Source organism: Myzus persicae, unplaced genomic scaffold (genome assembly GCF_001856785.1).
Source record: "Myzus persicae strain clone G006 unplaced genomic scaffold, MPER_G0061.0, whole genome shotgun sequence".
Classification (NCBI taxonomy): Eukaryota; Metazoa; Arthropoda; class Insecta; order Hemiptera; family Aphididae; genus Myzus; species Myzus persicae.
Genome location: NW_019101235.1, coordinates 142099 through 169175, shown reverse-complemented (window position 1 = coordinate 169175; position 27077 = coordinate 142099). Strand labels below are relative to the sequence as shown.

Sequence of the window (27077 nt, the reverse complement as noted above, 5' to 3'; positions counted from 1 at the left end):
CACTACGACCGCCGATTGGGACGAACACGACTGCATTCTACCAGAGAGCCATCGTCACCTATGATTATGTAAATTATAAATGTGTGCACTGTGCTGCAGTGTATACAGCGTGTGTGTATCCTATATAATATATTACATTGGTATACAGCCCATTTATACCACATAAACATAAGCCACTGCATACAATACAATGAAAACCATTGACAATGAGTTCATATTGGTGCTGCGCTTTCCAAATATTTTCTAATCGGGTAATAATAAACAATAATATTATTATAACTACTAGATTTCTAATGTTTTCTCCATTTTTCAAAATATTTTTTACGATTCTGAGTGGATTGATTAACATATTGATTTTACAATGAAGAAGGTTTTTTATTTTTGTATCTGAAGACATTTTTTGTACCAAACAAATCGACAAAATAGGCGCTATAAGCATGCCCTGTCCCAGATTTAATTTTACAGTTGCATAGCCCTCCGCCAGGACTGATAACTCTGCTAATGCATTTATCTATTAATCAAAATAAATCTAATCTGCTTGAGAGTTTAATATGAAACACTAAACATAATATCGTCAGCCATTATATGGTAAATGCCGTAACTCCAAAAAACCAATAATTGTCACCAAGAGAAAAAAACATTTTATTCCTCTCAATCGAGATTTTTCGACCCAAAACTGATTATTATTCGACGTATTAAATAAACGCATAGTAATTTAGTAGGTACTAAATTCGTCCGTTTTGTGTTACCAAAACTATTTGGTCTTGTTCGTCTAAAATGTATTTATTTTGCGAAAGACGAGATTTTGTCCAATAATGTTATCGTAAATACTCATTTTATGGGGATACGCTATTTATAGCCGTTTAGGAGATGCGACCGTTTTGTCTGTGTTATTTTTCGGAGTTACGATTATTTCGTATAGTTTGACATGTATTTCTCGTAAGAATATAATCATTGGAATATTATTATCGACAAATATGACATCATCCCTTGCATATATTTTTTTGAAGTTACGTCCTTTGCGTCAAATAAGCTGATGCGATATGGGTGTCGTTCAACCGGAAAAATCGTTACGACAAATATATCAATTGTTTTTTTTTTTTTGTCGGAAGAGTTTTACAGTCCTAAAATATATAGTAAATACCAATATATATGTATATATTATATTTATATATAAACAAATTCTGATATTTGTCATTTTTCTCCCGCAAAAACTGATCGATTTGAATATATTATCCATACACAATACGCCATATATATATATATTGCAGATTTACGTAATCGGATCGCCCCGTACATAATATAATATAAATAAAAAATAGTACACACAATAGACAACACTATAAATATAATTAAATATAATAAAAAATAGGTCACTCCTACACGACAAATGTACAGCGTGATACCTCTATATATATATATATACCGGGCACTCTCGGTCGCTGACATTTCGTCCGCTTTTCGGAGGTGTCCGCTGTTCAGAGGGTTCAGTTTGTAGACAGTTTATGGTCGATTCCCAAGAAATCCGCTGTTCAGAGGTCTCACTCACTTCACGATTATTATGATATTTGTACGGCGCATGCGCGTGCAGACATCATCGGCAGCAGAAACGTACGACGACGTGATAGTATCGCGCGCACATTACTTCGGATGGCGCCGAGCAGAGCAATTCGAGAGAGCTCGGAAAGATCACGAACGGCCGATATCCTCGACCCAGCCCCGTCGATTACCTAGGTACTGCAGTTATTGCGAAAACAGCGTTTTGAATATTGATAAGAACACGCTCTGCACGATGGTGGTAATAACGCAGCCCCATCGTCGCGATCACATCTCTGTGTGGCCATTAACACATACACGCGATAAAATAGGTACTTACCTACAATATCGAATTATGTACAGAGGAAAACCGTTTGTTTTTCTTTATATTTATTTCTTCGTCGTCGCTTTTATTAGCTCAGTTATGTTTATATTTTTTCGTCGTTCAATTAACTGACATTTTAAGATTTATTTGTCCGGTATTCGTATTCCGCTCGCCATACTCCTGTTGTACGTAGTCTTGACATCTCGTCCGTCGACTGTACTTGCTGATACCTGCATACCTACATTTGAATTTATTTGAAACTTTTAGCTGATTTAGATCGGTATAAATTGTTTTCAAAAAAAAAAATAGTTGATTACACTAATATATATTACGCAGATCACCGAAGATCGACTTGATAAAATAAAAAAAGAGTTCAATCAAATATGGTACAAATCAAACAACTATGCGTTCACGATACACTAAATTTAAAATAACATTAAATAAACTTTATAATGCATTCCACACGATAGTAAAGCTTTACCGAAAGTATGTTTTATTTTATATTTATTAGTGTAAACTCTCCTTATAATAGTCAAAAGATTTTTCAAAAATATTACAAGACGCAGGTGGGCTGAGTTTTATGGAAAACTGCTCAAATGGTTTAACAACATTTACGGTATGCCATCAGAATTGGAATTAGGTATTGATGTATTACAGTGATTACACAATATTACATAATTTTTCTTACGTGTTATCATTTTTATGAAACGTTTAGTGATTTTTAAAAAATGTAATTTTTGCTCATAACCCCTACGTTTTTGGTGTGTATTAAATAACGTTTTGTAGTTTTGTACCCTGCATTTTAAAACTGTAATATATCGATTGGAAAAAGGCAAAAGTAACAAAGCTACATTATAGGTAGTGACAATAACTATTGCCGGATAACCGACGGTTTAAGCTTTGTAAAGCGCTAATGTCGCTATGACCATTTAATAATGATATATTTTTATTTTCGAGACAAGCGATATTTATCGACATAGATACCAAAAGCCACAAAAACAAAATGCCTTTTTTGGGGGTACAACTACTATACAACACGTACAACCTAACCTAAGTTTTGGGGGATATTCGACAAACACATTGCCCTCGGCCAATACTCTTACCGCTTTTCATATTTTTTAATGTTGATATAGACTACACAATAAAATGACGTTTGTTATTCCTTATTAATATTTTTAAATGTTAGCATTCAAATATGTGCTTAAAAACATCCATTCGGTACTTCTAATTTTAAATATTTTGCTCGTGGAAGACATGTTCGATTGCATAACTTTAAACCCAGAATAAAACAGAATTATCGTAGGAATAAACAGTATTCAAGTGCTTTTAGGGTAACATAATATGGAATAGAAATACATAACGACTTCAAATCATAATGCTTTCGCAGAAACCCAGAGTCCCCAAGACGCCAAAGAGAACATGTGAAAAATAAAAGCGCTTGCTGAAAAAACCAACAAGTAAACCTTTTTCACTTTTTCTCGGAATAAAACAAAAAAAATAATTCCCTACAAGTGAATGCAAGAACCATGTAGCCCGTTATTAATATGTATTTTACATTTTACAAATCACAACTCGGTTAATGCCAAAATATATAGTTCTGTTTTATATTTTTAAATTACGTAGGTAGGCAATTTGTTCACGAAAGACAACAATTATATTATAACCAATAAACCTGCAGATAATTTCATATATAAAATAAATTTCATTACAAACTAAAGCGTGACCGATATCGTAACCATGACGTGTCTGTTGTGTTCGTCTCTTAACCGTCACGGGTCTGTTGTGTTCGCAGGACGCAAGCAGCCACAGCAACCTGGGAGCCATGCTTCACCTGAACGGCAAACACCGAGAGGCGTTATCCAGCTACCAAAACGCGCTGAGGATATCGCCGGACGACCGGACCACTCTGGACAATCTCAACAAACTGAGGAACGTGTTGCGGCGCCGGTCCAGAGCGGCGTGATGGCCGTGATAATTTACCGTAATAATATATATGTACTTAATATACGTTAAATAATATGATTATCATTTGACGATGACGACGACGTGTGTGCAGTTTTGTATTTAAGACGTAATTTTCTATATTTTTTTTGCATATTACATATATAAATATATTTTAAAAATATTTAATCCTGTACATAATAATATATAGTACATACCATAAATATGATTAAAGTTTTATGTATTAAATTATATTATATTATTATAACAGTTTTAACATAATATTATTCCATAATATTGTGTAGTGTACATATTATTATTATTATTATTATAAAGTTAAATTTTATTTTACTTGCATATTGTGTCTACATAACAATATTATTATTATTTCTATTTAATACAGTTAGTAGAACCTCGATAGTCCGGAAGAATTCAAACCGAGTGTCGTCTGGATCGATGAAAGTTTTTCTAGAGTACATGGGTACTCAAATGACTAAGATTTTTTTCCATCCCCTTATATTTATATATTACATTTAAAAAAAAACAAAAAAAAAAAAAATTAATACAGTAGGTACAAGATTTATCTAAAGGTAATTATTAGCATAAAAAATCAGTTATCTTCTTTGAGTGGCAGTATCGATTTTCATTTCAAAAAGTTATTCTCTGAATCAAAGCAGCAACAAGATTGCAATTTGCAGTGCTCTCGGTGCGCTCTAATCTACTGTCTATTCTGTCAGTGTTCTGAGTAGCTTTCAGTATTCCCATTTAATGAATAGTGTATTCCGGGAATTCCGGGAATTCCGGTCGAATTAGGTAGGTATGTTCCGTTCGGACTATCGAAGCACTACAATATAATAATATTATGTAAGTACTTATATACAAAGTGGCTGAAAATAAATGGTCTTCTTCAGCGGACCCCACTCGTAATTATTATACGTATTTGAAACTACCGATTTTCTCGGATGATTAAACCGTGAGTTTTCATATTAAATGAAGTCATATAAAGTCTTTGCGGTTTCTAGGAGTGTTACCACACAAAAAAAAAATCATGACGGGCAGCACCTGCATTTGGCATTTTTTTCAAATGCTCATTGAAACCAACGTTTTAAAAAAAACGTGACCAAACGATCGAGATGATCGAGCCCTCGTGTTACATAATCCAATTAGACTCAACTAGTGTTAATATAATACTACGATCCATCTCTTTTATTGGCTGTTCAGAGATAACGTCATAACACCACCTTTACGTGTAACTTTTAATTTATCAGCCCCCTCTCCTCCCCCAAAACTAGTGTTCATAGAAAAATCAGCAGTTTTCGACGAGCGAAAAATCCTTTACCGAATACGAATACTGGATATAAGTATACCTACTAACACAGTTAGACTTGCAGAAGACCGTGTGTTTTTCAACTTTGTAAGTAGGTATAACATTTCTAAAATATATTATATTGTACAAAATCGATAAAATTGAAATATTATATAATTATATTTATTTTCGTTTCCATTGCCATAATCATGATAATATTATTATAATATGCTATATAGTCGTTGGCTTGACGATCCCTAAATGTCACTTACCCAACCCATATCTTATACGATATTTTTTTTTGGTCATCATCCACCGGAAAACCTAGGGTTAACGGAAAGAATGAAAATGAGTACCCAGTATACTGTTTAAACGCGGCCGAATGCGTCGGCGACAGGACCTAGTAAACGGTATGGCACAAAAACCAACGCGACATGAAAATATTATAGGCACAGATCAAACAGGTGGATGTTTATCTCGTTGTAATATTATAAACGTCATGCTCTCGGCGAAAAATAAAAGTCATGAAAGACGAAACCTCGCGATCAATTTGTTCGACACTTGGCGAAGTCCGTCACTCGGAATTTTCTCTAATAATTTCAAACAAGTTTCCCGTTGCGTCTTGAAGACTGTTTTATTGACATCAACGTAACGTGTCTTCAACAATTTTATTATTACTATCATTTTTGTTTTTAACAAACTCGTTCTATAAACAGTAAATTGCCGCCCATTTGTTATAATATTATTATACCTATTCCCAAATTATTTATTTGCGTCTCTGCTTATCGTATCACTAAAAAAAGTCATTTTTTTGGTTTTGAAATAAATACACGCGCGTACAACCGTCAACGCCGTCGTCCAATATCATTCGAACTAAATATTTTTCTATTTGTTGTTTATCACATTCTCGAGAATGGCGCAATTGTACTCGCGAAGTTTTTCTTTCATCATTAATGTGCCATTATTTTCTTTAAATATTTCATTGCTTTGTCACAGTATGAGGGAATATTCTTTCGATAATATTTTTAAGCTAATTTTTTATCATTATTTTTAGTCCACTGCAAGACATTGGTGAGGGGAGTGTTCCTATTTCCTGACGTTTCGTTTTATTTTTAACTGTATATATTTAATACTATATTATTATGACTATGAAAGCGTAGTATAAATTATTATTGTATTATAATATGCTGCGTATATCTCTGTGCGGAATATGTCAAATGATTAATGTTTTTAACTTTTAAGATAGATCTTAACCGACCGGCCGACCGACCGTTTTTTTTCACGGCCGTCTCGATTTATTTTTTTAATCCATTTTCGTAACAAAAATGATTTATAGTGTGTAATAATAATATAATAATTTATTTACTACGACCGCTGCTCGGTGATATCGTCGCTCAACCGTCTGCGGAAAAATACTTTTTGTCGCTTTTTTTTGAAATACCAAAAACGCAAAAACAACACCGTCTCCGGTTTGAGTCAACGATAGTCGATATAATCGAAATAATATGCAGCCACCTCTGTAGATCACAGACCGCAACTTTGCCGATAATGCGATGTAATACACACCTATATGCCCGCCTATAATAATATGGAATAAATTACGATGTCGAGATTTCCGATCATTTTAAAAAGCTTCATCGACATCTGGACTCTGTAAATGCATAATACAATATATAATTATAGCCATATATATTCTATAGATGTGCATTGTGCATGTTATAATATTCATATTAATATAATATGTGATAACGAGGTTCTACCTATATACATGATTTATACGAGTCGCACGAGTGCATAAACATGATAATATTATAAATATATATAAATATATAAATGTGTATGTATGTGACTTAAATTATGTTATATTTAAAAACAAATATTTGATATTTTGTACATTTCGTGTAAAGACAATAAAATTAAGACGTCTTATGATTTTTCAGTGTTTTTGATGTTTTTTTTTCCTTTACCCGTCCGTGATTTCAGTTGTTGTTCTTGTTGTTGTTGCTACTGTTGTAGTCCTCGTCTTCGGGCAGCCTCATCGATTGATCGACGGTATCGCTGTTCGACTGTTGACCGTTCGCAGGTGGCGGCGGACAGCAGTATGGACTACCCTTGACGCTGGTTTTAGAACAGTACGGTGCGTCCGAGTTGGTCACGCAGTACACGCCGTTCACCCTGTATACAACATAAGTGAAGCATGCATATTATTGTGTAGAGAAAAAAAATTGGTTCGTAATATGTTTATTTTCGGTGTTGTGTAAGTTAGGTACTTTTAAAAAGTACCTAATTAAGTTTGCTTACTCGACACTCAACATCGTAATGAAATTGCTTTACTTTTCAATGAGAATGGAGTAACTTTGAAACTTTCTAGTTACAAAAAAAAAAAAATCAGCACACGGGTATTTTTCTAATTTTTAATTACTAAGCAGAAATAGCGTATGGGTATAATTTCAACAAGATGTCTAAAAAAGAAATAAATGTGTTTCGAAGAAATTTAATTAAATAACGTCAAAGTGGTCTGAAAGATTAAAAACTAAATTTTTAGGAGTAAAAATTTAAAACCAAATAAACTCATTATACATTAAGATTTACGGAACAGACTTTTTTCTGGAGAATTTGACTCTTATTCATCAATAATGTGGTAGTTGAAAATCTGATTTTTATAGCATTTTTAAATGTACCTACCAAATGATCATATTTTTAAATTCTTGATATTTTTTCTATTACTTAAGAGTACCCTGTTGATCATCATTTGTTTTTCAAATAAGTACTACCTTTATACTCTAAACTATTTTGTGGGTTATTTTATTCTAAAAATGTTGATGTACCTCTCAAAATCAAAATTTGACTTACGATTAATTTAAGTGTGTGTAGTGAGGATAATTAGGTTTGAATAACCTCATGACTGAAGAAAAAGTGCTAACCATGCTTGGTTTACCACTTCGTAGATGTATAATATTTTGATATTTTTTATTCACAATACATAAAACCGCGGTAATGCTTGTTCAAAAATTACTCAAAAAAAAAATAATGTCTATTACATTTTCGTTATTTGGAATAAATTCTGACGAAATAACATAACGCGTTACAAACAAATAGATAACGACATTACAGTAACGCATTACTTTTATTACGTTACTAGTTACTACCAAATACTGTTTATTTTACGACTTCAGACTATCGTGACGAATCGTTGTTAATAGAAATCGTAATTTCCGCGGAAACATAATCAAACTATATGCGTCACATCTGCTTCAGCTTTTTACATATCATCAGCAGACGGTTTTTTTTACTAAAATCTTAACGCCGATCCAAGCTCGATATAATTCTTGACACCAAATAAATACAAAAGAAACCATCTCAGCTCCTGATGATGGCTGATAAATTGAATAGCATCCATTATTGTTTTAGTCCCGATATCGTTTAAGAAATAATCGCGAGAGATAATATTATATAATATATGAAGTAAGAAAACATTGTTATTTAACTCAGTCTTCGACACAACAATGTATACCGATTCTCGGACAAGCTGTAAATGTGTTTGGAAACGAGACGGAAACACTTACTCGTCGGGTGTGTGTTGGCCCAGGACGACGTACGGCGTTTGTCCGAAAGAGTTGACAGTCGAATAACTCGAACCTCCTTCGCCACCCTGCAAACATCTCCTGGTACACGGTACCGCTTTTCGGGCGGCTTCAGAGTCCAAACTCTCTGCCAGGTAACATACGCTCCTCGTGTGACCACAGAGTTCGGTATCTGCACATGAATAAGGATAACATATTATTTTATTAGATAGAGAAAAAAATGGTAACTATTTTTATAGTGGCCTGCACTTCACGCGAACCTGCACATTTCCCTCAAGATTGTCAAATGTGATTTAACGAACGGGTTTGTGGTTAGAGGGTATTCCTATCACGATTCGTTAGACAGAGGCCGAACCGTACAGGTACGGATCATGTATTGATGCTGTGGTGGTGTTGAGAAACAAGGTAAGCTTGGGGACATACTATTCTCAGAAAAAAATCTCCCAGATATATTATATTAATAAATTATTATATTTTTCTCAATAATATCAGAAATAGTAATTTATTATTTCGTAATGATAACTTACAGCATTTTTAATCGGGAACTTTGTCAATATATATTACAAATAAAATGTGAAATTATACACTTATATAAGTAGGCAACTTCATTTACACAGGTGTCGGGTTCATGTTTTCCCTTGGATTTTTACAACAAAGTATTAACAATATTATTACCGAGTTAAATATAATTTGTAAGCTCCTCCGATTTTAATGATTTGTAAACTCTCCAGATTTAAATTCTCCCGGATCTACATCAGTATTACTTGAAGGGTACATGTTAAATCTCCCGGGTCTACTTCAGTACTACCTGAAGGGTAAACTCTCACGAGTCTGTTGTAACTTCGTTTGTACATTATATAGCCGTATCATTGTAAATACTAAATAGGTATCTAATATAATATGAATATTATACGAAAAGTCAATATTGAGATTAACAGTACCTAATTAAATCGCTTAATAATAATAATTATTTATTATGATAATCACAGTCTCAGTCTAGCTAATTCGCTTTAGCCAACTTACAATTTAAAACTACTCGGGAGAGTTTACACATTTCCTCTTCAGATAAACATAATATCTATTGGTTCAGTATTAGTCGATATTATTTTCATTACTATCCAAGTATTATTATTTTCAAAGTGTCCGGCCACGGTGCAGTTGAATATAATATAGGAGCACATGGGCCCGGTTCGATCCTGGGTAAGACGTTGCGTATAATTTAACCCATAGTGTAATAAGGACCTTATTCCACATCCACGTACTCACCGGAAGAGTTGGAACAGAACGGTTGGACGTGTCCGCCATTCAGACAGAAATCCACGTGCCCCATACGTTTCAAATCGCCGTATTTGGAAGTGGCATGTATGATCTGAACGACGTCCGCGTCCCCAGAATCCAATCGGCTGGACGCCCGGTTACGGATCAATGGTTTTGCCGGATCCACACCTGTAACATGTGGTGATAATCAAAAACCAGACGTTCGATAACACTACCGTGAACAATGAAGAACATACACAACTTAAGTCGTTTTCCTTTTTTGGTACAATTCGAGTTATCGTAATAATCATTATATTACTTACTTGGTTAGGTAAATGACTATTATAGTATCGATAAGACCCGTGTAAAATATTAAGCGTTCTTTCAAAATTCGGTTATACATGACGTGATAGGTACATACCTATGATGCGGTGCATTCTGAACGGCAGGTAGTTGGCCATTATTCCACACAGGTGTGCGCCCAAGCTGTGACCAACACACGTGAGCTGGTCCACGTCCAGTCCGGCGGCTCGCAAATGCGTCAACATGACCGCCATACACCTGGCCACGGGCTTGAGATTGTGCACGGAGGCCGCGTAACACGGAATCGCCGACAGTTTTCCCCAGTCCACCATGAACACGTTGTACTTTCCGTTGTTCAAGTATGCTGTAAATCAGATGAGACCGATTTTTAAAAATATTTTATCGAATTTGGTGTAATCGATTAAATAATAAATATTCATAAATTGTTTATAAGTTTTTCAGATTATTCATACTTTATAATACATTCAAAACATGTTATTTCTGTACCAGCAAAATACCATTTAATATATTTTAGTTTCGACTCATCTTCGTGTATTGGTATTTATATATTAAAATACAATCCACATTGAGGTACGTATGGAATGCGAATGTATTGAAACATATTTTAAACAAACTTAAATGTTAGGTAATAACGTATAATATGGGTGGTTACATTTAATAATAGTAGATTTAAGCATTGCAGCAGTTGCCTTTATAGGTCATCACATACCTTACCGATATTAATATTTCGATATATACGAGTCCATTAAAATTTGAAATAATTTACGTTTTAACATGCATAGTGTCGATGCGATAAAAGTTTATGCAGATTTCATGATGCACTTCACATGTGCGCATCAGTCATAATTTATATTTTACTAATATTTACAGTCGTGGTCGTGTTCCATTATTATTAGGTACCTACCTACCAATATATAGTGTTCAAACGCAAACATTACAGCAGACCAAATGGCAGCTGTAGTACACATAACATTATATATTTTTGCAACTCTGGATAGTTGTTTTTTGTTTCGTTACGGTCGAGTACCTATGCATAATATCATTCTCTTCGAGTTTGCATAAAACGTTTTAAATCCGTTTATTTTATCATCTCGCACGCGCGCAATCAGCGTCGACTAATTTTAACATGGTAAACATGATAATGATAACCACATAATATTATTAATTCGTACACTTGTTTGCGCACACAAGCACTCGTGTTTAAATCCGGTGGATTCATCGTTGCAGTTATAGTGCACCCTGCTGCAGAGTCGTCCGCTTGCATACAGAGTGCATCCATTCAACCAAACATATATCTACGCTTTAATGATTGCCTCGCAGTCCACTTTAGCCGTTTTGGAAAAAAAATTTTCTATTATACTGTCTACCAGTAATTGTTTCATAGAACACATTTTGAAAAACACTATAAAAGCTATCGTTTTAATATTTAAAAAAACGTGTACGTGGGTATTTCCATCTTATTTTTTTTTGTACTGGATTACGAAATGAAAGAAATTGGGGTAATCGGTCAATGAACTACCATTGCAGTAAAATAAATAATAATAATTTCAATAAATTAATGTATTTCCCTTCAAAATTCCATAAATCGTTTGAGAGCCACTTTGATCGATAACCTACTCTATTTGCGCTCAGAAATATAATTCTATCAACCTGGGAAAGCACGAAAATATAATTCAAACGTTGTCCGCATACATATTATGCCCATATATATACACGCGTATAATAAACGGATGTTCGAGACCAAGGCTGCAGGGTGGGGTAGAAAATAACAGTTTAAGGTTGTTTGCCTGAGAATGTAAATATTATGTACGAATATACCCAGAATATAATATTATTGTTGTTTTCCAGCGTTGTGTGTGAATTTTCTATTCGCTCTATTTGTTATTATTTACGCGTCTTCCGTTAAATATGGAAATACCAAAAAGAAAAAAAGTAAAACCTTTCTTGTACACACATAATACGCTATGTAAATAAGTGATACTTATCAAATTTTTTCACAGAATACAAGTTAACATTTGATGTAATACCTATGTTTCGTGTATTAGGTTTTCCACAAGGAGTGAAACATTATCATACGCTTTATAATAAATTTAAATTTTTCAAACTGCAAAACTCATCATTTAGGTGGTTTATAAGTCAGCTGGTACTTTCCCTGTACTCATTTTTCTCACTCGTAAAAACATTTAAATCGCTCAGTGGCCGTAGTGAGATAACCACACAAAAGCCAGACAATATCCAGAGTGAGATGAGCAAATTAATTCACGGGCTTTCTTATTTCCAAGGCCTCGGAGACTAGAGAAATAAAACGTGCTAATGAAAGAAAGAGAACGAGAGGATTCTAGTGAAAACCAACACACCGCACTCGAGTAAAAATAATTACGTCAAATGTGTAGGCTTCAACGCGGTGACGCTGAAGCGTGCTCACATCTCTCTACACCCCAAAATGGCTCCCCTACCAATGTTCGTGGCTGTTAAACAGATTCCCAAAAGTAATCTCAAAAGTCGAAACTCGAGAGGGACGAACAAATTGAATTATTAGTTTATAGACCATAATAAATGCGCGTGGCCCATCCTGAAAAATAATACTGAGGTTACTTAATAATAATAACGATGATTAAGCGACTATATAAGATAATCCGTTTGACTCATTACACTAATTACTTTCTATCAATTTTGGTGGTTTAAAATAATAATGTTTTAGATTATGGCAATATTGATTTTACAATAATGGTGTTTTTTGTTAATATGTTTATGTATAAAAATACTTTTTCTATTATACTAAAAGTGACGAACCATTGACTTGGAGAAAGGTTTCAGGTAAAAATAACAGAATCTAATTTGTTTTTTAGTGGGCCAATAGTAGGAATTTTTTAACCTTGATTACCAACAATTTTGTCAATTTTACAGTCTGTGCTCTGAATCGTTTTTCTACGTATACAATAATGTATCATTAATCTTTATAATGTATAGTATTTGAAATTAAGGCTTCCTGGAAAAATGGTAAATAAAAAATTTCATATCGGCAACAAATAATTGTTTATAATAAAAAAAATGTTAATGGTTTCCAATATTAAATGTTTGTAAGTTATTCTTGTGTTCAACACTTCTAATTACAAATAACTGCGAGTGCTGCAATAGTACTCGAGGACGAAAGGATAACTTCTCTACAGAGGGTATGAAACGAACGTTCATCGCGGTCAAATATTAGGTTTGTAACGAAAAAATAAAAAATAAAAATGTTCAATTTAAATGAATTTATTAGTGACTATTGTAATACGAAGATAAAACGAATTGATTATTATTTATTACCATAGAAACGTTGTGGTCAAAACAGATGATCGGATTTTGCCAGCCGGCGTCTGATTGGTTCTTATACACAATATACAGTTAGGTTGAGGTAAGGTTAGGTTAGGTTGACTTTTTCGCCGGCCGGTCGGTTCGCCAAGTTCGCAGGATCCGGTATTTTTATTGGAGGTACATGACGACCGGACGGCAAAATCCGATTGTTTGATTGGACGCTCAGTTTTGAGTAGGCTACGGCCGTGACGTTTTTTGGTCGCAACTGCTAAGCCCACGAATCTGACTTATCCTACCACTACTAAAGAAGTTATTTACTTCAAAAATATATGATAACAGTATAAATATTTGTTGTAATATACTATTTGATACATTGTTTCGGTAGAAACGTCGACGACAAAGGTCAAGGTGAGTATATTGATACGTTTATGACTCATTTATATATTTGTATAATTATTCATACCACTGGCATGATGATGGCCGAAAAAAATAACATGAGTTATTTTAAAATTTTTGAATTTGTTGAGTCTAGTCGCCTCACATATTTTACACCATCACAACGCCGTCTTTGTCTTCATTGTTTATTTAATACATAAATGTCCGTGTGTACCGTATGTTTTGTTTGATTAAATATACCGTTTACTTAGTTTACTATTTGAGTTTAAAAAATATATACATTTAATTATAAGACTTATAAGACATATGAAAATAAATTAAATAGTCTCCCCTGACTTACTATTAGCTCACTAATAATTTCTTCAAATATTTATTATAATTTAAATTTAAAGTACTTTTTAGAATATTAAATAATTGCAGACGAAATATCTAACTTTTAGGTTTATTACTTTTATAAAAAAAAAAAATCATAATGTTTTAATTAAATTTAATTAAAATATGCTTCGCGGTATTTTTTCAGCTATTATGACAATTAATATTGTCTTCTTCGTCAATTATTGGCTTTTTTTAGAAAACGTTTCTTACTCACTTGCATCAACTATCCAGTATTTCATGAAATGCAAGTTCTTATCAATGAATTATAAATAAATCAAAACATACATTTGACACATTTGTTCACTCTAAATTAATAATTCATTATTGTATTAATTCTATTAAAGTTTATATTTCGTTTATTGTTTTTCAGCGTATGTACATCTCTAACTGACATCCTAAGTACTTATAGTTTTATTATACTAATTTTAAGCAACAATAGCATTAATATATTTTAATAACTACAAATTTTCGTTTAAAAGTAATTTATTTATAATGCCCAAATATGTAGTTTAAGTTCAATAAAGTAATGATGCGTACGATATAAGCATTGGCCAGTAAATTGAGACAAGACTTCAAATTTAATATCGTATGTTAGTAACTAATTACAAATTTATAATAGTAAAATTCCTTTTAAATATGATATTATGTATTATTAATATTAATGATGAATACAGTTAAAAGAAAAAAATGAGAAATTAAATTTAAGTATCAAGCGTTAATTAAAAAAAAGTAATTAAGCATTTAATTTCGCGATACTTGTAATACGAGTATCTAATAACCATATAATACCTATATTGTATACTATTAAAGCCAGCGCATCTTATAAATATCTATATCGAGTGTCTAGTTCATTGGTTCTCAACCTTTTTTGCTCGCTATCACTATTGGGGATTTTCTAAAAATCTCGCTCACTCTTTAGTCTATGAAATATTGATAGTAAGCATTATGCTTATATTTTCAATAACTACGTGCAGACAACCAGAAACTGAATTCACGGTCGAAAATTACTGACCTAGGCACACATTCCGATATGCATCTCAAAAACCGTCCCGATAATGGTGCGGTTAATGTATTAACGAAATAATTATCAGTACACTAACCGTCTCTTAGCACCGCTCCTGGCAAATAGTCTTGACCCGCTCCACCATATCCGTGCACAATTAACACCGTGTGCAGCGAACGGTCCCATCCGCTCGAGTGCAGCCAAGCGGGTGACGTGAATTCGATTTGTTGCTTCTGCATTCTCGAATACCCGTCTCCTCCTCCTCCACCACTTCCACCGGTGTTTCTGAAATATGATATATTATTATCGCATTATGTAATGTTTATAAATTACGTGACATAAGATTATTATAATGATTATAAACCTTCGATGTCTAAACGGTTTATTTTCTGACCATAAGCTATATTCAGTTTAGTATTTCCAAAAAGTATCCACCCCAGCTATTATTCCCATTCCAAATCCATATTTTTTCAATTATTTTAGAAATGTATTGATTTATGAGAAAAATCTGTTTTTAATGGAATAAATTTAAAAATAAAAATATTCCTGTAGGGTTATTCTTCGTATGGAAAGACATTGGATCACGAAGACATATCTTTTGAATAATTCAATATAATTATACAATTATTGTAAGAAATTCAAAAATGAATTTAGTTTACTACTACCTATATACTAATCTTATTCATGAGCCACCTAGCAACTGGAAACATGTATAAGTAAAAAAAAGAGTCATGCGAATACTGTCGGAAAATAATTTAAAAAAATTTTATACTAAAATATTGCAAACCATTAGGTACCTAGATCTATTTTAAAATATTGTTTTAGTAATACATGTTAATTAAATAAAAAAGTTTTAATTAAAATTAAAAACCAACATTGTCATAAACAAAATCTTAGTAATTTTAGACCACGAATCACTGTTGAATGTAGGTAACACGGCTCATTGTATAGGCAAAATAGGTACATTCAAAACCTACCCATCATAATAATATAAATATAATAATATGAGTATTCTATGGTAATCTTGTATTTATATTTTGTATCTATATTATGTTTATTTGGTATATCATCAAGGAGCGAATTGTTATTATTTAAAGGTTTAAATAGTTATATTCTTTTTAATTAAGTTTTCTTTTTTAATTATTTCTTTTAACATTTGTTACAACATAATATAAAATCTTTAAATATAATTACAACAAGCATATTATGCGCGTAACGATATACTGGAAATGAATGCTTGAGGAGTGTAGCTACCCAGTAATAACACTCGAAAAACGAAATTTCAATAAATTAAATTCTAAAATAATATAAGTACAATAATTGGAAAAACAAATGTTTTCTTATTCCATAGACCTCGGTATAATCCGTGTTAATTAAAAATAATAACAATATGACTTTGCTTTAAAAAAACAAAAAATGCTGGATATAATGGACATTTTTCGAAAATATGTCAAATAAAACAATTATTTTTCTCCATCGATACACGTGTACACAAATCATCTGCATTTAAAAATAGCTTCAATCATAACGTACGCAGTTGCCATAACAAAATTGGCAATAATATAATTTTTAAAACAAATTTAAAAAAAAAAAACATTGAAAACAATTATTATAAAAAATTATAAAAAATTTAGATGACCACGGATGTTTAAACTATATAATGTAATGATATTTCTTGTTTACGTGCCTTTGATGAGGTTTCTATAGATTTCTTAATATATTTTGACATCAATAGCTCGTTCAAAACCAACTTTGTTCATTCAAACACGAATTTTGTCAGTTTTATCTTTGAAATATTTTCGTTCGTTGCAACATATTTTGTCTTCGTAATATAATATATCACTAAACGCCGTTAACGAAAAATAAACCGTTCAAGGTTTATTCTGGTTAGAAGCTGGTCATACACTATCGTTACAAGCGCAAAATATTGGAACTATTTAACCTTATTATATATTTTCGACAATTCGATCAACTGTGATGCAATAACAATTATTACCAAAACAGATTTGAACTCTCGTCTACTCGAGAAAGTGGAAAGGTTTTTGGTGTTATTTCAATACACGACGTATGCCGTAGTATATACTATATAAACCAGTTGAAACGATTTGCAAATTTGTTTTCGATTTATTCACATGTTAAATACGAGCAGATTTGAAAAAAACAAACTACAGTAGAAACCGTTTATAATGACACCGGTTGAAGTGACTTATTGGGTGAAATGACCTTAGATTGAAGGTCCTCGCAAAACTTCTATATTATGTGTACTAATTTGTATCGTTGATTATGATGTCTATATAATGAATATAAGGATGTTATGACGGTTATTAAAGATTATATTGGAAAAATATTTTTTCTATCATGACTTTACTTTATCAAAGATGAATGTAATAGATACAACCGATAATACCGATAATTCCATCGTTGTTTCGTCGTCAGTGTATGGATAATTGTTGTGTGTTTGAATGTGTTCTGTGTTCGAGTGTTGAATATTGTGGAATTATAAAATGAGCAAACGAAAGTTATTCAAAATTGAAGAAACAGCAGATGTCATTTTTTGTTTAAAAAAGGTGAAAAAAATGTCATACCTAATGAATTAGGTGTAAGTCACTCTATGATATCTAACATATTTATAGCTCGAGACAAAATCGAACAAAAGTTTCAAAATGAAAAATTATCAGTTAAGAAACTTTGAAATTGTACACAAACGGATTTAGATACTGTTTTATTACGGTGGTAATCGTAACGACAGTAATGACAAACGGTTATTATGACCCATTTTCTTTGATCCCTTGAACGTCATTATAAACGGTTTCTACTGTGTTAACTTTGAATAATCTAGTCTTTGACGTTTTTATTCTAATCGGATATACTTTATGGACTTAACGTAACTTTCGATCACGAAAACAAAATATTTTGCCTCGAAATGTATTACTTAAGAATATAATATAATGCCTCGAATCGTGACACAATATGTCTTCACGCAACGTTTTGTTCTCTGTCGAAGATTTAAAAAAAAAAAAATGTCTTTGTATACGGAAATAACGCATTACACGCGTCGTCGTATACCTTACCTATTCATACATATATTGGTGTACCCGCCACTCCGAGCTGACGGTACTTAAGGGAAAATACACGCGTGTTTATGATTTGACCTTTCTGAAAGCGTGGATGGTGAATGACGACGTGGTCTACACACACACACACACACACGCACACACACACACACCATCGTGAAAACTCAAGCACGGAGGCTGTACACACACAGTTGTCGTTAACAAAGGAAACCCGGAGAAAACGGTTTTCAGGAAATTCGGTCCTTATATAATATAATATATTATAAGGCTACAACTTATTCTCCTGTTCTATTCTGTGTTTACCGTCGCGTCGTTTAAACTCGATGATACTCGAGTGGGCGTGACACCGCCTTTTGCCGCCGTTTCGTCCATCTCATTCACTCCCACTCTCTCTCCCCCTCTCTATCTCCCTCTCTCTCACCCTTTCTCTCTCTCTCTCTCTCTCTCTCTCTCATTCACTCACTCAACGTGTCCCTCACTTCTCTTGTCATTTGTCAATACCTCAAGGCACCCCCCCCCACCCGTTATCCACTCCTTTTGCCACCACCGCGGTGTTTGGTCAAAACTTTGAAACGCGCCGTATTTGAATACCACCTACTAAAGATGTACCCGCGACCACCACCAAAATGTTCCCATGCTCGTCCACAATTCTTGTCGCTAACTCAGCTACAATATAGCTACAATGCCACATGGAAATCTGATAGCATTCGATCCACCGGCACACGTCTTCTTTCAACTGCTACGATCTAATCATCGTGGTAAATGTTTTTTTTTTCATTCTAAAAACTAACTACGAATATAATGGTGGACAACAATCCAGCGAGCTGAAGCAACAATGCGTCAATGTTATAATCTTGTAAGAATGCGAAGGACATGAAATCCGTGTCCTATTTTACAATATTTTACCGACAACTCGGTATTTAACGTAGATTTAATTGTGTGTTAATGGTCGAATTCACCCAACCACACCTTCGAGAATATTTGCAGTCAGAACAGACACTGCCTTTTTTCCCCCACTCCTTTGTAATGTTACAATATTATCGTGTTCGTTCAATCCACCAGTATTTAATATTTATTCGTACTCGATACAGCGCATCAACAAAAATATTGAAAATATATTGTCGTCGGAAAATATTATTTGAAAGAACAGGATCCTTCTTTTGGTGAGCATAATATAAAAAATCAATTTTTGCACCTAAATCCAGAATATCGTTTACTTAGTAATAATTCACTTGTGCTAGTGAAACATCGGGAAAACTTTGCAGCGTACACACTTTTCTTGTACATTTCTTATGCGAATTGTATTATTGAGTTTACCGATAAAGTTGTTACGTTCCAATCAAAATCAACGATATAATATTATAATACACAGTGGCACACCATGATGCTTGTCTCCACAAATACACAAATTTTGAGTTACTTAAACTCGAGGTCACCAACTCGTAAGACAAAACTATTGCCTGTAACTATGTACAGTTGATTAGTGCTCAAGAAATGTTTTTTTATATTTAAATCTTATACATTTAGAAAAGCTAATAAAGTAGTAACCACTAACAGTATGTATGACTTTTTAAATATCTTATTATAATAATTAAAACAACATACAATGTTAAAGTATTTATTTTTTGAAAAATAAGGTGTTTGGATATCCCAAATTGCTGAATAAAACGAAAAAAACAATCATTTTTGGGGACATTTACACGCGTTGTGAGACACGCTATGTAGTATAAACAAACTTAAATTACAGGATCTAAACAAACTAAACAATGTGTACAGAACAATCATAATATGCTTACGACAAAAAATTATTATTAATAATCAAAGTTCTCAAGCAGTTTTTGTTTTGTATTCTATAGCCGGTATTATTTTACATTAATAATAATAGGTAGGTGCGTTTCCGGTTTCGTCGATTTCGAATCGTCAACATTCTTTCTCTTTTTCATAATATTTTATGCACTCACAATTTCATTTGTCCGACAATATTGATTTTATAATCTATGAAAGTACATCAGTTTCTATTCTTAACAAAAATTTATTTTCAAGCGTTATTTTTGTTTATTTTTTTACTCGTTATTTTAATGTGTCAACATAGTATAGCATGCCATTACGAGTTTATTTTAACTTAAGTACATGTTAAACAGGTATATAACTAACTGCCACACCCGGCGTCGCTGGGCAAAGATTTTTCTTCGTTTTTTTTTATAAATGTACTGTAGAGTCATTAAATCCAGCCTCCGTGGATAAGTACCATGTCGATGGACTACCAAATAGTGAGCGAAAAATAAAATATTTAAATAATTTTACAACATTTTGAAAACAAAACACTGAACATAAATCTAATATTTATTTTATATTATATTTGAACTCAAATGCAATGGCCACGCATGTGGTACTTTACTGAGAAATGAATACCTGCCTTATAAGTTTAATAATAAAGTTTGCATACCCGTATAATATATTTGGAGCATGTTACGCCACCACAAGTACATTTTTTTTAGTGTAAACTCTACCAGGAAAAAAAACAGGTGAAATTGGGTTCTTGTAAACTTCGATACTGAAAAAAATCAGGTAAAATTGAGTTCATTTAAACTCCGTCAGTGAAGAAAATCAAGTCACAGTATGAAATTAATATATTATATTATTATTAAAAAAGAAACATTGGTAATTTTTATAACAATAATCGTTCACATTAAATAAAAGTTAAGATGTCCCAAAAAAATATACAAAATTAAAAAAAAAAAAATTGTCCGAACAAATCATGCAATTTGTAATGTGTATTATCATAGTAAATAATGGTAATAATCATACAATATGTACCTAGCTATCTAGGTATGTTATGTTATAATATTTTTAGCTGTGATCTAAAATATTATGATACGATTTGTAGATGTTCTAACGTCTAAGTCTAATATAAGCCCACTATTCTAACTATGTATAACATTTTTTTTTTAATTTTTAATTTTTTAGTTTATTTAGTTGAGATGTATTATTAAGATTTACATAACCAAGCCCTTAACACTAGAAAAGGTAATGAAAAGGTCTTATGTAACCTTTTCAATACCTTTTTGTCCAACCGGTATTCTGGAGGAGATATATTCTGCCCTATCAGGCAATATAATATTGTGTCAATGACGAATTTACTAGGTACCCATAGAAATTTCGAATATTTTCAGTAAGGTCAACAAAATCAGTTGTATCCGCCTTTATTTGGACATTTCACGTCCGGCAGAACTAACAATAAAATTCATACGAAACCAAATAGTATACCGATATAGAATAATACCTATAAAACTTGACCATAGGGTTACGCATTGGTTTGAACTGAGTGATAAATGTAATGATTTTACAATGGTGTGATTTTTTACTTCTGTCTATAAACATTTATACTAGTATAAATAAATGCTTCAATTTTCAACTTATTCATTATCTTTCCTGGTGGAAAAGTGAATCTAGTTGGTGCTTATTTGAGGTAAATTCAAGATTAGTATTTATACTAGAGGTATAGTTTTTCATACGACGCGTACCTATTACATTTATCCTCATTTTAAATGTATCTATTCCTGTATGTAAAAATATTTGAAATTATTATATAAATCAACACAATATTATTAAAAGTTAAGTTAAATTAACCTTACCTATATTCGAACATATATATATATAATACATAATTTATAATATATAAGATACACATATAATGAGTTGGAAAGTAAGTACGATTTATTTAATTTAACGTTGTATATCATTGTGGCAATTTATATAATTATTTGAAATATTTTGACATACGGAATTATATATCAAAAGCACAAATTATTATATATAATATAATAATATATGTTGTAAGACTAATAACCTGGGTAGTTGATTCTTAACCAATAAAGAAAGAAAAAATAATAATTTATGAAATTGGTACATAAAATTCTACATCTAATATATAAAAACTAATCCTTTAAATATAAATAATGAGTACGTATATACGATGTGCATTGTACCCATGTGATTCAAATTATCAATTTAACATTTTATCGCACTTATTTGACATTCAGTACAACATTCTCAAACATTTTTACATCGTCGACAGAGCATCAAAACAATTTCAAAATTGGTCGTTGTAGATAGTACAATGTACATATACGGTAAATAAACTATTTATTAGCATTCACAACAGCAATTTCTCGGCACTAATCATACAACAACATACGCCTAAAGATTTTTTTAGTACGGGATCAAATTGATTGGCGTCTATATAATATGTTTGACCGTTTTCGAGATTATCACCGAGTCCGTTATTTCAGCTTCCGTATCCTGCTGCAAGTCCACAAAAACTTCCGAAACCGCCGCACATTGAGTTCGGTCCGCCAAACTTTCAACTCCATTATTGGAACAATCATGTCGGTTGGCGCTTTGGTTTCCGTTTCGGGAGCCATCCACATAATTTTTGGCATGGAAAAGTATAATCTTGTCAGTCGACCTACTGCAGAATGTTCGCACGTCTAGTGCAATCCTCGTCCAAATCCTCGTGGTTAACGTAGTTGAAGACATGGGTATAGGATCGGTGGCTATAGGTTTGACCGTGTACGTAATGTTTACCATGGAATAATATAATAATATTGTCAGTCGACTTGTGTTGTAATAGCTATCGCATATCGGCTCGTACAGACCTCGTCCAATTCCATGTGATTCAACGTAATATAAGATACGATTAAAATACGACGGTAGCTTATAATTTTTAATTATAACTGTGTTCATTTTAAAAATCTTTAAAAAGACTTGACTTGTGATATTTTAACAGTAGCTGAATATTCTTATGAAAACTATATATTGAACTATACATATTGGGTACTATGGCTGAAATACATTTTTTTTTAATTTACACTTTTTAAAATCTATTATTAATATTTTTTCCGTCCAATCAAAAATTCAAAGTCTTGCCTGCCTGGCAACATAACTAAATGTACCAATAACCAAAGTATTTGACCAATATGCTGTCAATATTACACAACTCGTAAAATAAATTATTGTAACACTTTTTATCGATTAGTTTTGACCATTAATATGACGTACACCATAATTATATTAGTTTCTACTTTCTATACATCAGTTTGCAAGCTGCGAGAAACCCATACTAAAGATTATGATTTAAACAATTTTAACTACATAAAATAAACAGGGCTTACCAACTATAATTCGAGATAGATTTGTATTCATATGGCAGCCATCAATAATATTTACCAGCCCATAGAATATAAAATAGCCGCTGCAGTTACCTGCAGTTGCAGAATAATTACCTAATCATTAGGATAATTACTATACGATACATTTTTGACGCAAATATTAATCTGTTTTTTTCAGCTTCAAAGATACTAATATCCTTAATTTTTAACCGTATTACGGGTTACAGTATTAAATAGTAACGTTCTCTATTGTATAGAATATAATATAAGTAAATAGTGCATACGCATGTTTCCGCATGATTTGTTTTCAATTCAATACTGCCGGTCGAACGATAGTAGCTTGACCACATTAAACCGTTTTCACTACGAGTACAATTTTCATTCTAAGTTTGCACAACAAAAACACATCCAACGGAAATTTATTGATTCCGCGTCGAAACATCCTGTTTTAAAATATGGTATACATCGATTCCGCTGAACTTTAAATGTATAAAAGTGGCAGTAATAATGTTTTACTTACTAAAGTTTTATAGGTATGTTATTTTATATAATTACAATTATTAGTTTAATATTACAAGATTTAAATTTAAATATTCATTGGAATCAATATATACCCTAACCAACATTAAAACTTTTATTTTATCCATACATTGAACAATATACGATAATAATATTGTATAGTGCTGGCCGCGTTTTGATGATATGGATAAGTCTTCTGATACGATATATTATAATGAATTACTCGGGAATGACTAGGAATTGAAAACTCTAATAATTATCAGGTCCTCATCGTCACTCACCCTTCGTTAGCTTAAATAAAAAAAGTTCACTTGAAAAAACTTTAATTTTCAACTAATTCTATACATATTTCATATTTTTCATCAATTTTTTTCAGAAAATGTTTAATTAATTCAAAAACTAATTGACTACCTTCTTGATTTTTAATTTTATTAAATTATTTATACAATTTCAATATTTTTTTACTTAAAATTATCATTTATTTTGTTAGCACGGCCAATGATGTAATTTTCATTTTCGATGTTATTGTCTGACTTAAGTAACATTTCTCATTAAATGTTAAAATATTCATAACAATAGCTCCGTACATCAGAAACATAAAGTGCTCGTTATAATATAGTTAAAAATAATTATGAATCGGTGAACAACACCAAGTTACAAAAAAACGTATAGCTGAGTGCTAATAACACATAACATGTATATATACGCAGTCGGACACACGAGTTTAACCCCGCCACATTGTTGGAGCTCTACCAGTTTTCTAGAGAATTCGCATTTCGGCTTCTTTTAGATCTTCACGACTACCTCGACTACCATCTCCGTCCGACCGAGGTGAATGTCTCGTCTCCGCGGTCGCAAATAAAAACGAGTTCGATCGTCGTCATCTTAGTGGATCCAAAAACCGGGACGGTCATGACATTTTCTATCGGGTGTTTGGTGCTCAGTCGTCCACTTTTATCGATGTCAGGTTATTCTCGTAAACGAATGTACGTGTCGTGCATAATAATAGGTACCTATTATTCGATTTCCGAACACGAAAACTGTCTCAATGCCAAAATCGAAAAATACTACGTCTTATGCTCTTATACACAATAATAATTAGGTTACACGCCACCGCTTTTGTGCAGCACTTAAAACACGAACTGCGCGCGTCTAGGAAATTTAAACAACAAGCGCAAATCGCAATAAAACGACTTCTCTGGCTTCGTTCCAGGACACTGCATTGGATCGCTGTACATTGTTATTCATTCGGTGTACTTTTTCCGTCGGGATTTTTTTTCATAATAATTTATAGCAGTATAACAGCTATTATAGTACATACCGAACAATTATTTCAATCAAATTTACCGGTCATTTCGAATACTATTGATAGGCTTAGATTCAGAAGACGTATCTTTCCCTCGTGGGTCAAGTATAATATCCTAGTGTATTGCCGTGTATAAAAACGGACACCCCAAACAAACCACACGAAGCATTATTTAAGTGTCGGTTGATCCGGACAACACCAGATAATGAAAAAAAATGTAACTCTTTAAATCAAAAACTTAATTGAGTACAGCCGTACTATATTATTAAATTATAAACAAACTAATGATTAAATATGGTAACCCCGATATGACGTGATTCGCAACAAGCCAATGTCGTTGAATAATATTGCTGGGGCTTTAAAAACAATAATGATAATTAATAAATAAATAAATTGTTGATGATCGTTTCGTAATACGGATACGGTTGTAATCGTGAAACTATCGTCTTGTACGAAGCAGTGATGATATATTATTATTATACTCGAACAATAATTATAATTGCGAACGGGTGTTTCAGTATTATTTCCGTCAGTTATAAACACGCCGCGGCCGGCATGATCATAATATGTTATGTGCATTATTATTATTATTTATGATTGTATAAACGCTAGCTAATATCGTATAGTCACACGAAACGCACAAGCGTGGACTATTATAATAGTGTCGTAGTATAATATAATTATTGTCAATATAGTACCTAGCTATTATTATTATTATGTTTAATTTCACTTTCGCATACCTGAGAGTGTAATAATGAAAAAGTATATCCTCTCCGGGACACGTGTCGTCTGCATCTCGTTTGTACACGCAGTCGCTGCGGCCGGTGTTATTATCGTGTCTAACGCCCATGTTTAGTGCATTCTGAATCAGTCCTCTTCCTCTGCCGACCAACGAGCCTAGGAATGGTTTTTGAAAAATATTATATATTTTGTCATGAGTATAAGGTTAGGTATATAACGTAGACTAACATAACATTTTCAATTATATTTTTTTAATTTTGATCTAACCTATTTATAAAAAAAAAATATAGAATCAATTCAAAACAAAATAGTTTTAATTGTTCGTAGTCTATACAATCAAATATAGGCTCCTATAATAATACTAAATTTTTATAATTCCGTATATCCATTACATGGATTTAGATTTTGTGTGATAGTATATAGGTCTAGGAATATCCGTATATCCGGAATTCGAATAATCCCCATTATGAAATACATATAATTATTATTTATTAGGTTATCGAAATATCATCACAAGTCAATATAAATATATATTTATTCAGAAAACATAATAAAACTACTCAACAAATCGCAAAAATGATAACTATCTTATAAATCAATGCTATTAAGGGAAACTTATGAATAAATAATCGAACCTCTTTAAATCCGGAAATGCTGAGTTGGTCTTGAACAAAATCCAGATAATCCGGATATTTTCAGATTTCATTCTTGCTCTCAGTCCGTGGTACAGACACGATTCGTTTTATTCGTGGGCACGGATGAGGATGAGAAATAGATGGTAGATATTTACCAACATGGGTAGTACCTAATATGTATTGTGATTACGTGTAACGTACGTAAGACAAACGTCGAAAAATAATTATGTTTGAAAACGTAACTCATATAATAATCCTTTAAATTAAGTGACGTCGAGCTCAAAATA

General features: G+C 32.4%; 2 protein-coding genes across 2 annotated transcripts in view; one reads left to right on the top strand and one right to left on the bottom strand.

Moving 5' to 3' along the window:
* LOC111028294 (transmembrane and TPR repeat-containing protein CG4341-like) overlaps positions 1 to 3884 on the top strand; it is a 295701-nt gene extending 291817 nt beyond the window's left edge. Inside the window, exon 12 of the mRNA XM_022306883.1 lies at positions 3654 to 3884. Coding sequence (XP_022162575.1) covers positions 3654 to 3824 — 171 coding nt within the window. The 3' untranslated portion in view covers positions 3825 to 3884. The remainder of the gene's footprint in view (positions 1 to 3653) is intronic.
* A 1071-nt stretch (positions 3885 to 4955) lies between these two features.
* The window catches only part of LOC111028289 (phospholipase A1-like), a 29122-nt gene continuing 7000 nt past the window's right edge, over positions 4956 to 27077 (bottom strand). The window contains exons 2-7 of the mRNA XM_022306877.1: positions 26155 to 26311; positions 15442 to 15629; positions 10371 to 10616; positions 9959 to 10138; positions 8675 to 8864; positions 4956 to 7283 (exon numbers count right to left, since the gene is read on the bottom strand). Coding sequence (XP_022162569.1) covers positions 7088 to 7283; positions 8675 to 8864; positions 9959 to 10138; positions 10371 to 10616; positions 15442 to 15629; positions 26155 to 26311 — 1157 coding nt within the window. The 3' untranslated portion in view covers positions 4956 to 7087. The remainder of the gene's footprint in view (positions 7284 to 8674; positions 8865 to 9958; positions 10139 to 10370; positions 10617 to 15441; positions 15630 to 26154; positions 26312 to 27077) is intronic.